Source organism: Mastomys coucha, unplaced genomic scaffold (assembly GCF_008632895.1).
Source record: "Mastomys coucha isolate ucsf_1 unplaced genomic scaffold, UCSF_Mcou_1 pScaffold5, whole genome shotgun sequence".
In the NCBI taxonomy this organism is placed as follows: Eukaryota; Metazoa; Chordata; class Mammalia; order Rodentia; family Muridae; genus Mastomys; species Mastomys coucha.
The window spans coordinates 81310290-81323001 of NW_022196911.1; the positions used below are offsets into that span (position 1 = coordinate 81310290).

At 38.6% G+C, this 12712-nt stretch overlaps 1 protein-coding gene across 12 annotated transcripts in view; it reads left to right on the forward strand.

Annotated features, from left to right (window-relative positions):
* The window catches only part of Bcas3 (BCAS3 microtubule associated cell migration factor), a 484435-nt gene that overhangs the window by 185327 nt on the left and 286396 nt on the right, over positions 1 to 12712 (forward strand). For 7 of the 12 annotated variants that reach the window (XM_031354430.1, XM_031354434.1, XM_031354429.1 and 4 more), the window contains one exon: positions 5984 to 6028. The exons of the other annotated variants lie outside the window; for them this stretch is intronic. In XM_031354430.1, the coding sequence (XP_031210290.1) occupies positions 5984 to 6028 (45 nt within the window). The remainder of the gene's footprint in view (positions 1 to 5983; positions 6029 to 12712) is intronic. 12 annotated transcript variants of the gene reach the window in all.

A 12712-nucleotide genomic window follows, 5' to 3' on the forward strand; every position in this document is an offset into this window, starting at 1 on the left:
TTGGGTTCTAGGATCCAAACTGGTAGTCACATGTTCTAGCCTCCATCATAGTTACTTTCTGTGGCACTGTCTGAAGTATTTGTTTACTACACTCAGAAAGTGATCTTGTCACTTTCCTTATTCTTGTACTGCATGCCAGCCACCTATTCGTGGATAGTTTTCTGAATGTGATTTTTAATTTTTGCCTTAAAATTAAAATAATTCATTAAAATGTGAATTTTGGCTTATCAAGATTAGTGTTTGATTCATAAGAATACATTTTTTCTGTCTGGCCTTGGTGATTCAGACTTGTAATCTTAATCCCAGCAGCAGGATCTCAGGTTCAAAGCTAGCCAAGATCAGATTGGAGGAAAGCCCGGATGTCTTGCCTAGCATGTGTGAGGGAGGCCTCAGTTTAGTCCCAGCTCCACCAACGAAGAGAAGATGTGAGAATGCAGTTGCTTAGTTTGTCACAAGCTGTTTTGAAGTCAATGCCTGATACAGTTTCATCCCTTAGATGAAACTAGCTAGCGTGAACAGACGGCATTTATTTATCTTTTGAAACATTTTCCAAACTGTGACTAACCCTCATCACTGCAGCTGGCTATTTACCATTAATTATTTCTACCCCATTTTGTTTTATTTACTGGGAAATTTGTTTTTTCTCATGAAGGTAACCAATGTAATAAGCGAGCAGAGTTTTTGTTTTCCAGGTCTCTTCATTTCTAAAATGCTGATTTACCGGTGCTGTTCCTAGTGCTTTTAAAATAACTAACAAGGAATGGTTCCCACAGATGATTTAGAAAGACCACTCAGAGTTCACCTATCTGTGACTTTCAGATATTCCTGGTAATGTTATCATTGTTTTCCTGGAGCACCTGCCGTTTGTCTTGTGTTGGTATTCTGTGTGAAGGCATAAGATAGCCACAAAGTGTTAGAATTTTGTGCAGACTGCCTAGGACTCAGAGTTCAGACATCCAAGTTTGACATACAAACCTCAGCTTAACTCTTCAGGGTACAAAATAGGTCTTTACCACGCTTAACATCTGCCCTTTTATTTTTGCAAATCCATGTCCCTGAAAGCCTGTGCAGTGTTGGGGACCATCTGTCTCACTCTTCTGCACACATGAGGCCTGTATAACTACAAATGGCAGAAGACAGCTGTATTTACACCTTCCTGTTGAATACCTCGAAGCATCTCTTGGAGGAAGGACAGCCTCTGATGACAACAGCTGCTGCTTAGCTCTGATGCTGAGCTTGGATGAAGGCAAAGGAAGTGCAAGGAATTATTTGGCTTCAGAGATCACTCATCTAAACAGAGTCCATTTTCTGATGGTCTAATACAGGAGTACTGGAAAACCCCTTACATCATCATCTTGTTGTAGAGATAAATAAAGAATAAATCTTTAGCTCAGTGCAACAGCATTTTCCTTGCATGTGTAAGGCTCTGTGTTCAGTTCTGTGTACCACAAGGGAGTAAGGAAGGATGAGAGGGAGCATGGGAGGGAGGGAGGCAAGAAAGTATGGTTTTCCATTAAAGGGGAATCAGCATTGAGGATTGTCACTTGGAGGTTAGGTTTTTGTGTACATGAATAGCATTTCACAGTCATTTGTTTCAGTTGTATCAAATGAGAAAAAAATCTAAATGCTGAGTAATAATTAAGACACTTTCATTGTATCGTATTTTCTTTATGTCTAAGATGATGTATGGAAATTCTGTGGACACAGGAGGAGAATAGAAAATGCTAGGCTGAGGTTGAACAGTTTGCTGGGAACAAAGACATAAAGAGTGATAGTGAAGTTATTCCTTGCTCTTAGCTGGCTCTACCCTATTGAAGGTGACCTGAAATATGATTTATTCTTTCATAGTGATTGTCTCTGCTTCCCCCACCTTCACATGTACCCATTGCTTTGTGAGTGTCTGGAAACCTTGGGCCCTATTCTTGTAAAACAGAATGAGTATTGTGTAGCTTTGGCTTCTGGAGTTGCACTTATGTTTACTATTCATGTCCTAAGCAAGTTTTCTCACATGACAAGAATTCCAGTGTGTGGATATAGGCTCTTGATCTCATCGCCTCATGTAAACCTGACTCACTGTTGAGCCCTTCTGAGCCACACTTAGTAAACAGGTGTGTGTTTGTCACATACACTGAAGCATTTAATAGCATTTATTTATACATCTCAATCTGATATTTGTAAGACAGGCTTATCATTAATTCTTGTTGTCACTGTAAATGACATTTTTCATCTAGTAAATGAAAAAGTCCATTCCTTATATTCAGTTCAACTCAGTTTACTTGATTGTTGCATCTGAGCTTGAAACCTTACAGGCCAAGTTCAGAGAAGTAATAATGGAAGAGTTGACAAAAGTCCCCTGTGTACCATAGCTCATGGAAATTTGCCACCTTCTGTCTTTGTTTTCTGTAGCCATTAGTTTGTTTAATTAAACAAAGCTCTGTGTTTGATTCCAGATATAAAATGATAGTATGCATTCACTTGAGGGTGTGTGCTTTGTCTACATGTGTAATGTATTTACCATAGTTTCAGTTTCTAGTTTTTGCACCAAATAGGTAGAGTACTTAAACCATATGATAGTTTATTGCATTTTGCTATAAATCTGGGGATTTCTTATTTGAAAGAAGTCTACTATATACCATATTGAAAGTCAGCAGGCATAGCGGTCGACAGGAGTTTGACATTATTCATGCTATGCTAGGCTCTCTTCTGTTGCATATGGAAGAACTTCAACATTATCTATCTTTTTCTAATGAAAATCTTTTACATCTTGAGTTTGTAATTTAAATTGGCATGCCAAATATGTCTCAAATTAGTCAGCTGTCTGTTTCGGCTTCAGTCTGTCCTAAGATCTGCAGACTTAAAGCCACCAGTGTCATAGACCTGTCTGCAATTAAAGTTCGATTAACGAACAAATTAAATGTTGGGCTAATTTGCAGGACTGGGAGAGCAAATATTTGGTCCCATCATTTGCTTAAGAGAAGATACACAGAGGCAGTAGATGCTTTAAGAATCATGTCACTGAAGTGTCGTACATATAATGTTTAAAGCCTTTTCCCTTCTGTTTACCTTTCATCCCTATGTGATGGTCATCACATCATTGTGGTCCCTGCTTTTTCAGTTGATTACAGAACTTGATCAACTAAAGAATAGCATGATGGACTATGTGTATAGATTCATCTTGTAAATTCTAGTTGCTGCTTTAGCTCTGGAGAGAGACAGACAGGCTTGGGTATGCTGGTAGTACACTGTGTAGTCCCAGAACTCAGGAAGCTGAGGCAGAACAATCACAAACTTGAAACCAGCCTAGGAAACATAGAAAGCCACTCTAAAGGACTCCACTAGAGCCTGTTGATTATTGATGAAATCTTAATAGTTACCTTTTACCACTGGAACCAGATTATAGAGGTATGTTCAAATTAGATTCCTTAGAACTAGAGTTACAGGCAGCTGTGAGGCACTGTGAGTGCTGCGAATTGAACCCAAGTTCCCAGGGAAAACAGTAGTTCTCTAACCACTGAGCAACCCCTCCAGCCTCTCTTTAAAGTACTGCTCATTAGCATTTTGCGAGATTCTCGGTGAATTCCCTTAGAATTAGTAAGTAATTTTATATCAGTCTCTAAAGGATTATAATTCTCTAATAACCACTGCTGGGTTTTTCGTTCATTGAATAGTTATTTTTCCTTTATATTTGTCAATTGGAATTCAGACCCACCAGAACATATGTATGACATGAAGCCTGTTTTCTGTGATGGGATTGTTAAGGCTGGAAAAGCTGATAGTGAGTGACTTCACATTCTCCAGAGCCCTCTCTAGCCTCTGAGCTGACTCCTGACTTTATTCCACCCAACACTCCCACTAGTTCAATCTGTGTTCTCCTACTTTCCTGCACTCCAGTGGAAACCACAGCTGTGCCTTTCAGAGACTGGTGGTGTGTGAGGAGATGGGAGATTAAGACAGCTGCGTCATGGGTCCGGACTTTGTGACTTCATTTTTTTCACTCTTAAGCAGCAAAAGAGCAGCTGGCACTACCCTTAGTCCGCAGTGATGTGAGTCTCTGTGCTTGTAGAGTCAGGAGATCTTTCACATGTGTGTGGCAGAGGTCCAGTTTGACAGACTGGGCAAGGAGTGGGCAAATGTTAGTCAGATGCATGCCAGGTCTACATGCCAGACTAGGTCCTCACCCAGTCCCCAGCCCAGCATCATCCTTTCTGGGGAGCTGTTGGCCAGGACATCTTTCAACTAAAGTAGCCAGGCCACACTGAGTCGTGGTCTGGTTGTCTGGAAAGGGCCGTGCCACTGCCTGGTGGGCGAGTGTATGACTGGAGACATTAAGAACATGCTGTAACTTCCCAGGAAGAAATAAGGGGGTCGGTTGGTGTGCATGCTTTGAAGTTTACTCATCACTTTTTGGGTGAAGTATGTTTCTGTTTTGTAAATCAGGAAACTTAAAACTCCAAATGTTAGGAACAGATAGATTTTGTTCCATTTTTGTTTGTTGTTGTTGTTTTTGTTTTTGTTTGTTCTTTTTTTTTTGTTTGATGTTTGGAGAAGTCTTGAGGTACAGATGAATGAGTAGACAATTTCAAAACAAAGTTTCAAGTTCTTTACTTTGCAATATATCTGTGAATATTCAAGAATTCAGTGTGCCTGTCAATATTCAGATCAGCAGTATGTTGATAGTTACAGTGATGTTGTTCTGTGGGTCACTGAGGAAACCGATGGAAGGCTACACTGTTTATCTTCCTGCTTCAGGAGACAGTAATTAAATCTTTCTCTGTTTGGTTTTTTGGATTTTTGTTGTTGTTGTTGTTTTCTGTGTAACTCTGTAGAGGAGGCCTCCCAGAGTTCCCCTTGCCTCTGCCTCTTGAGTGCTGGGATTAAAAGGACCAGGTGTGTGTAACTAAACCTTTAAGTCTTGCCAGAGTGTGGGCAGGTTAGTGTGCCCCTCCCACTCCCTCTCCCCTCTCTCCCCCTACCTTTCTCTTATTGTCAGGTTCACTCTCCTGTCTCTCTTTCCCATGTCTTTCTCTGCCCGTGTGTCTCAGTCTATCTTTGTATCTATTGCATTTTGAATCCCAGAATCATGCTCAGTGTTATGAGAACATTTTGCTCAACCTTTAATTTGTTCTGGAATGTATTCTGTTTGTTTGGAAATTAATGCTAATTAGCAGGATTATGTTTCTCCTTAATGTTCCAGTCTCTAGTTTTGAAAAAGGAAATAACCATGGCTTACAAATATGTGTTCCCCTTCGATTTCTTGTGTCTTCCAATTGTCAGATGCCATAGGAAAATTTTTTATGAATATAATTAAATCACCAAGTCCTATAGCATGTCTTAAGTAACTGAAACTTTAAAGCAGAAATACACGTATCATTGAATTTTGACTTCGTACCCCAAACATGTTATCTACCATAGCCACTTACGGGAGCTGTACTCTTGGGCTAATTTTCTGGAATGTGACACGAATTTGAAATCATTCCATCGCTTTTGCTAGTGATCCACAGAATAACAAGAAGTTCAGCTCAGTGCTGATCAGCAGCTTGAAAACTGTGTGGCTGAGAGACAGCAGCTGGGGCACATTGTCATGTCACAGTGCAGTTGTCTTCAGCTGACACTGGATACTTTGTGTGGCATGTAGTACATGTACTTTCTCCCTCTGATTATCCCTCTGATTAATGTGTACTTTGTGTCTTAAGTGCTTCAGACATGAACTTTATTTTAAGTTAGAAGTACTACAGGGTTGCTCAAGAAAAGGGGGAGAAATAGAAAAAAATCAAGTCTACATTTGTATGAAAACTAAGGGCCTTATTTCTATACCTCATATATTTATGTTTGGTTCTATCACAGTATATGTGGCAGAATTGGAAATGATTATTAATTTGCGTTATTTTATCTTACTCTGTAGCAGTACGGTATGCATGTATTTACTAATGCTGAATGAGTTTTCCTCTAATTTTTTGTGCGTTTTCCCCCCTTTTCCACCAAGGCCTTATCTCTTTGGAGCAGGGTGTTTTTCCATAAAAGCCCCATGGTGAGTTCCTGTTCAGCCCCGCATGCCTAATTCCTTTGCTGTACTCTCACACAATAACTGTTTTATAGTTTGTTTTCAGTTGCATGATCTCATCACAGATAGATGCACTAAGGTATCAGACAAATAGGCATGAATGTCAATATTTAAACCTTTTAAAAGCAGTTTCTTTGGTCTTACTTGAATCAAAACAAAAATTAGTTTTGTTTTTCTTTGAAAGAAGGCAGAAGAATTCTCTTACCATGTTGGTGAATAAAACAGCATGTCTAGCCCCAGGTCGAGAACCTTTAGTAGGAAGTTCCTTACGTAACCCGGTTGATACTAGAGTAAGAAGTTTGTTTTCAAATGCAAATGTATCGAGGGCAAAGTTGTGGAGTATTTTATTTGCTCACAAAGACTGTTGAACTCTTTGAATAGATTAGGTATTTAAGAAGCTACAAGGTGCTAGGTGGAGGTAGTGCACGCCTTTCATCCCAGCACTTAGGAGGCAGAGGCAGGCAGATTTCTGAGTTTGAGGCCAGCCTGGTCTACAGAGTGAGTTCCAGGACAGCCAGGGCTACACAGAGAAACCCTGTCTCAGGAAAAACCAAAAAAAAAAAAAAAAGAGGAAGAAGAAGAAGAAGAAGAAGTTGCAAGGTAAAGGAAAGTATATATTGATACAGACTTTTCCATGCCATTCTATTGTCAGCATAAGGCATGATAACTCTAGAAAAGACAGAATGTATGTCATAGTTTCTTTTGAAAATACCAGTTAGGATGGGTTAAACATCTGATATCAAGTGCTTTACTCATTACCAGTCTGGGTTCTAGAATAGAGCTGTCTTGCCAGTACATATCAGTTTATACATTTATGAGCACTGTGATCTCAGAGACCTAGAACTTTGGTTCCTGTGTTCCTTATATATGTAATGACATTTAATATATAAATGCATTGCTATCCATTATGACAGTGTTTAGTAGCCACTCACTAGATGGTAACTCCTGAGGACTGACTCTTCAGTGCTTGGGGTGGACACTGTCTGAAAAGACGCCCCTCTAGACGTTATGTAGTCCTGCCTAGCTAGAACTCCTATATAAACCAGAGTTCTCCTGCCTCAGCTTCCTGAGTGCTGCGATCAGAGGAGTGTGCCAGCATGCCCACCTATCTTTATTTTTTAAGGACATATGAGGCAAAAGGAAGTTTTTAGAAATGTAAGGTATGTGAACGTTTGTCTGGTCCTCTTTACTGTGCCCTGTTACATGTTGAACAGTGTTTTATCTCGGCACGTGCTACATGCAGTGATTGCAGCACCCAGGAGGAGGCTCAAGAGTAAGACAGCAAGTTCAAGTCCGGCTTGAGGTGTGTAGTAAGATTCTGTTTCCACAACCAACCAGTCTTTTACGGTTGACTGTTTTTTCACAGAGTACATTCAGTGTTCCTGTGCTCTGGGAATGGAAGCTTTCATGATCACTGTAGGGCTAGTTAAAAGAAAATGAATCGCCATCAAATATTCACCTTTATAGTTCAGCATCATAATTGGAAGAGCGTCAACAACTGTTCTTAACAAATTCAGAGTATTCAGAGACAAATCCTCTGAAAGTTGATCTTGCTTTTGATAAACCAGATTTCTTCTCAAAACTAGTAAGATACATGGATTTTGTTGGCTCGGAGTGAATAGGACATTTTAAATGCCACATCCAAAATATTATTAAATGTCTTTGTGTAGTAAATGTGGAATTAAATTCCACTGGAGTAAATTCCATTCCTCAGTCTGAGTACAAAGCAGAGCTTTAGCATGTTAATAAAGATTGAAGCTTCGACATGAACTAAAGATGGAGTAACAAATGCATGTTAAATAAGAAAAGTCCCATTCCCCCACCAGCTTATGTGTTCCTCACATTTAAGCAAAAGCACTTGTCAACCAGAAATGATTTGAGGTTGAAACAAGATTAAAAGAGCCAGATTAAAGAAGGGGATCTATGAAATACGGTCGACTTTTAAATCACTGCCTGTCCTTCAGAGGACTGCTTTGTGGTTTGTTTGATGCCATCGTTAGCTCACAAGAAACTCGTTTTTAGTCACTTACACTAGACTGAAAGGTCTTCCTTTTAAATATGTTACATTACCAGGGTGCATGTTTTTTCCATTAAGATCTTAATGAAACCTCAAATTAAGGCAGCAAAATGAATATAGATTTGACAACTTCTTCCATGTTGTTTATGAGAGCTGCTTTGTTTCCGCAGTGCTTGCTGTTTTTCCATGATACTTAACATTCAACTAGAGAATGTTTTTATTTACTGGTCTAAAACAAAACATTATGCTAAATAAGTATGTTTATAGTACTTTCAGTTGTAAGGCAATGCATATATGTTGGATGAACATGAAATCTTTACAGCTTCTTTTAAAATGTAAATTTCTTACAATTTTCAAAAATTAGTTTTGGGTTACAACATTTGTACCTAGTTAAGGTTTTTGCTTTTGATATACCACAGTTTGCACTAATTCTTTATTCTAGAGTAAAGAATCTTTCAAAGTCTTTAAATAAATGCAGTTTCAGAGGAGTCCATTTTAAAATAGCATTTTCCCCTTTGATATCACAGCAGGCTTGTAATTAAATGGTGTAGGCCACCTTTGACACTAGCTGTCAACCTAGGAGTTTCCAGTACTTTCTATGTTTATGTAGAATATTTGATTTTTGAATGACCATAGAAATTTTTTTTGAGACAAAATCCATCCCATACTATATACCCTATGCTGGCCTAGAAATTACTATTTAGCCCAGGCTGGCCTAAATGTTTTTGAAAGCCCTCCTGCCTCAGCTTGTTGGGACATTTAAAATGGAATTTTAATTTTCATGTTAACAATATTGTGTTATTGTGTATGTAGTGCTAGTTCTTAGCTTCTGTTTCTAAAGTGCTTTTCAAAGCTTGTATGTATATGTAGCAGACAGTCATGGTTATGTCTCAGGAAATCACCATTATTTATGAATGGCTTGTGTAGTACTTATGAAGAAGAATTTAAAGAAGTAAAATTTATATATAGAATTGTAGTCAGTTTTTGTTTTGTTTTAGTAACCATTCTCTGAGAGTGCTTGGCTGAACTGTAACCCTGTTCTTTGACAAGGTGGTGTTTGTAAGAGAGATCTCTTATTCCCTGCTACATTTTCATTTCTCTTATACCTCTAGGAATAATTATGATTTCATAACATAAATAGATTTGGGTGGATTATTAATATGTAATAGTTCTAATTGCCTCTCAAGTCTAATTTGAGGGGAAAAATTAGAGAAAATTTCTAAATTCCTTTGAAAAGATTTATCACATAGAAACTAATAAGGCTCACAAACAAAACCAATTTTCAGTTCTTTTCGTATCTGTTGAAGCTCTTTTTTTTTTTTTTTTTTTTTTTTTTTTTTTTTTTTTTTTTTTTTTTTTTGGAGACAGGGTTTCTCTGTTTAGCCCTGGCTGTCCTGGAACTCACTCTCTAGACCAGGCTGGCCTTGAATTCAGAAATCCGCCTGCCTCTCCCTCCCAAGTGCTGGGATTAAAGGCGTGCGCCATCACCAGGCCCGACTTTGTTGAAGTTCTTAATGTCTGTTACCATCCGAACTCAAATACTGACAGTTCACTTTTGTCTTTGAAAATAAGAGAAATGCGACTGTCTCAACTCCTGCCATGATGTTCCCTCCCTCAGTACCTAGGACTTCCTTGCAGCTGGGTGTGCCACCCTTCTGCAGCCTCAGGTGGCTCCCTGTGGCACATGGCACAGCTGTCCAGGTGAAAATCATTGCCCTTTAGTTAGTATAAAGCAGGTGTCTCTAGAAGTGAGGCTTTTGTTTCTGTTTCTCTTGTGTGCAGTCGATTGTAAAGCAGACAAGAGAAATTCAGTCTCATCTGGATAGTGATGAAGGATCTCAGATTTCAGGTATTTGGGAAATGGTGAGATATTAGTGAGCTGGTAGTGAGACTGGTTCCCATCCTTAACCCCTTTCTCAGAGGATGTGACAGAATTTAATCCTGCTTTTTACTTACCATGTGTTTATTTTGCTTTGTGCTTATGTTCTGTTTTTCTCTTGGATTTCTTAGGAAGGGCTTGTTGCATGTGAAATTTTATGACTATTATTTTGTCATGATTGGCAAATGTTGTGTTCATTTTACTTTTCTTTCATGTTTTGCTGAAAAGTTCATCTAAACACTCGAGATAGTAAAGAGACAAGAGATATCAGTAGGGTGGCGTCTGAGAGACTGTCAGTATGCTGTGTTCTCCCATATGTCTCTATAAACTGTCAGCATGCAAGCTGTGTTCTAGTCTATGTCTCTTTAAACTCATAAAGGAATCCATATAGTCAATCCAGTTAAATTTCTGTGCAACGATTAAAATGGAAGTAGTATTTGATATCATTGTTTAAATATAATAAGTGTATAAGGTTAAATAAATTAAGGGAAGTCCATTATATACACACACAAGAGTCCAGTGTTTTCTGACGGGACTTGTTGATACCCCTCACTGAGAAGAAAGGTGTTGAGAGCAAACAAGAAATGAGGTTCCTGCTACAGACTGCTGTGTGAGTCAGGCTAGCAGTCAGTACTGCTGCTCGGTTTACAGCGCAGAGCCTGATTGTCCTGTTACTGACATAAGGTCTTTCTGTGTTTTATTCTCTGTCAACAGAAGGTTATTTATTTTTTATTTTTTTGTGATAGAAATGCTCTAGGTTGTTATAGAGAGGTCCCTGTGCACCCTGTTGCTGAAGGGCTATTTTACTCCTGAAGGCATGTTTGCACATAGTTTTTTAAAATTAAGATTAGGAACAAACAAAGCCAGAGTTAGAATTTCTAACTTTTGAGTAGATCACATCAGAAATGTTTTCCAAGTAGCAATCTTTTTTATTACATTATCTTTTTATTTCTCTAGAAGATTTATACATGCACATATTTTATGTTTCTGTTTTGCATAAATGACAAAACCATGCCAGATGTAGAATGATGGTGGAAATAACTTGGTAGGAAGGAATGAGCTCCCTCCAGTATGCTTTCCTCCATGTGCAACACTGCAGTGTGTGATGAGTGCAGAAAAAAGATCTTTATTCAACTTGACATCTTAAGTCATGAGATTGTGTGGTGCCTTATCAATGGATAAAGGATAAATAGTGAAATATGTGAATAAAGTTATAGTTTTTTCATAAATTCGACATAGTTTTTACCATAAAATACCCTTTCTTGTAGCACATTTGAGTTTGTATAAAATGGCTTTCCAAATGGAATGATATGAAGCCTATGGGAGTGTATTAAAATTTTGCTGTTGCCCGGCTTTGTGGAATGTAAGATGATAAATGTATAGAATGTTCTAAAGAATACATTGATGCCCAATAATTTTTCCATTTCTCATGATTCTGTTAGAAAGCTGGTCTTTCTATTTTTGAGTCTGTTTAGGGCTGGAGAGATGGCTCAGTAGTTAAGACCACAGACTATCCTTCCAGAGGTCCTGAGTTTAATTCCCAGCAACCACATGGTGACTCACAACCATCTGTAATGGGATTTGATGCCCTCTTCTGACATGTCAGAAGACAGTGATAGTATACTTAGTATATTTATATACATAAAATAAATAAATCTTTTTTTTAAAAGGTACTTTAGAAGAACTACAATAACTATTCTCAAGAAAAGGCATAGCTACTTGATATTACTGCAGGGTTAAATAACACTGTCCACAGCAAAATATCATCCAATGATTTGCAAATTTGAACTTGTTTCTGGGAGGCTTGCTTGTCCACTGTAGCTTTGATTTACCAGTGCCTGATGCTGTAGCCCCTCAACTGCAGACACTCTGCTAAGAAGCTCTTTAGTGGAGGCTGGGGATTTAGTACAAGCAAGAGGACCAGAATTTAGATTCCCAGCACCCATATAAAAAGCAAAACATGGTTTCAAATATCTGTAATTCCAGCACGGGGATGGGGGTAGAGTGGGCGGTGAGGCAAATATGTGCATCTCTGCATTTTGCTAGTCCATTGTTCAGTTGGTAGGCTTTAGGCTCAGTGAGAGAACTGTCTCGATAACAGCAGCAGCAGCAGCAGCAGCAGCAGCATTGTAGGGAGCAATAGAGAAAGACTCCTGATGTTGACTTCTAGTGTCCACACTTGGAGGTACAAATGAACATACATCTTTATACACACTAATAAAAATAAATTAAAAATTCTGATTGGTTTTTCTCTTCTCTTCTCGATAGCCCTTGAAGCCCCTAAGGGCTACTACACTGGCCAGGGCATGTCACAGATGGAAGTCACAGGAGCTTGTCAATTCAGTGTTAGTAAGTCAGTGGTGATGGGATAAGAAGTGTTGTAAGGCAGGCATACTATAAGGTAATTCACAAGGAGAAGTGCAGCCAGAAGATTGGTGATCCAGATATCAGAGGAGGGCACATGGGCACATATGTGATTGCCTGTCTGGTGGGTCACACTAGCAGAACAGCTATGTAGAAGAGAAAGTGTAGGACCATACCCATGATGTCTCAGAAATTGTTCTTTAAAGATGGATGCAATGTCTTTTCTTCTCTGTGAGTCTGACCACGATTGATATTTACATTTTCTCTGATTATTGTGGAAACAATGTGTTCAGTGGGTATTAATAGTGGGTGAAAGAAGTGGACTTAGATCTAAAGTCCCACAGTCTTTACATATTAAAAGTTCAATCAATTTAAAATGTCCAATATCTTT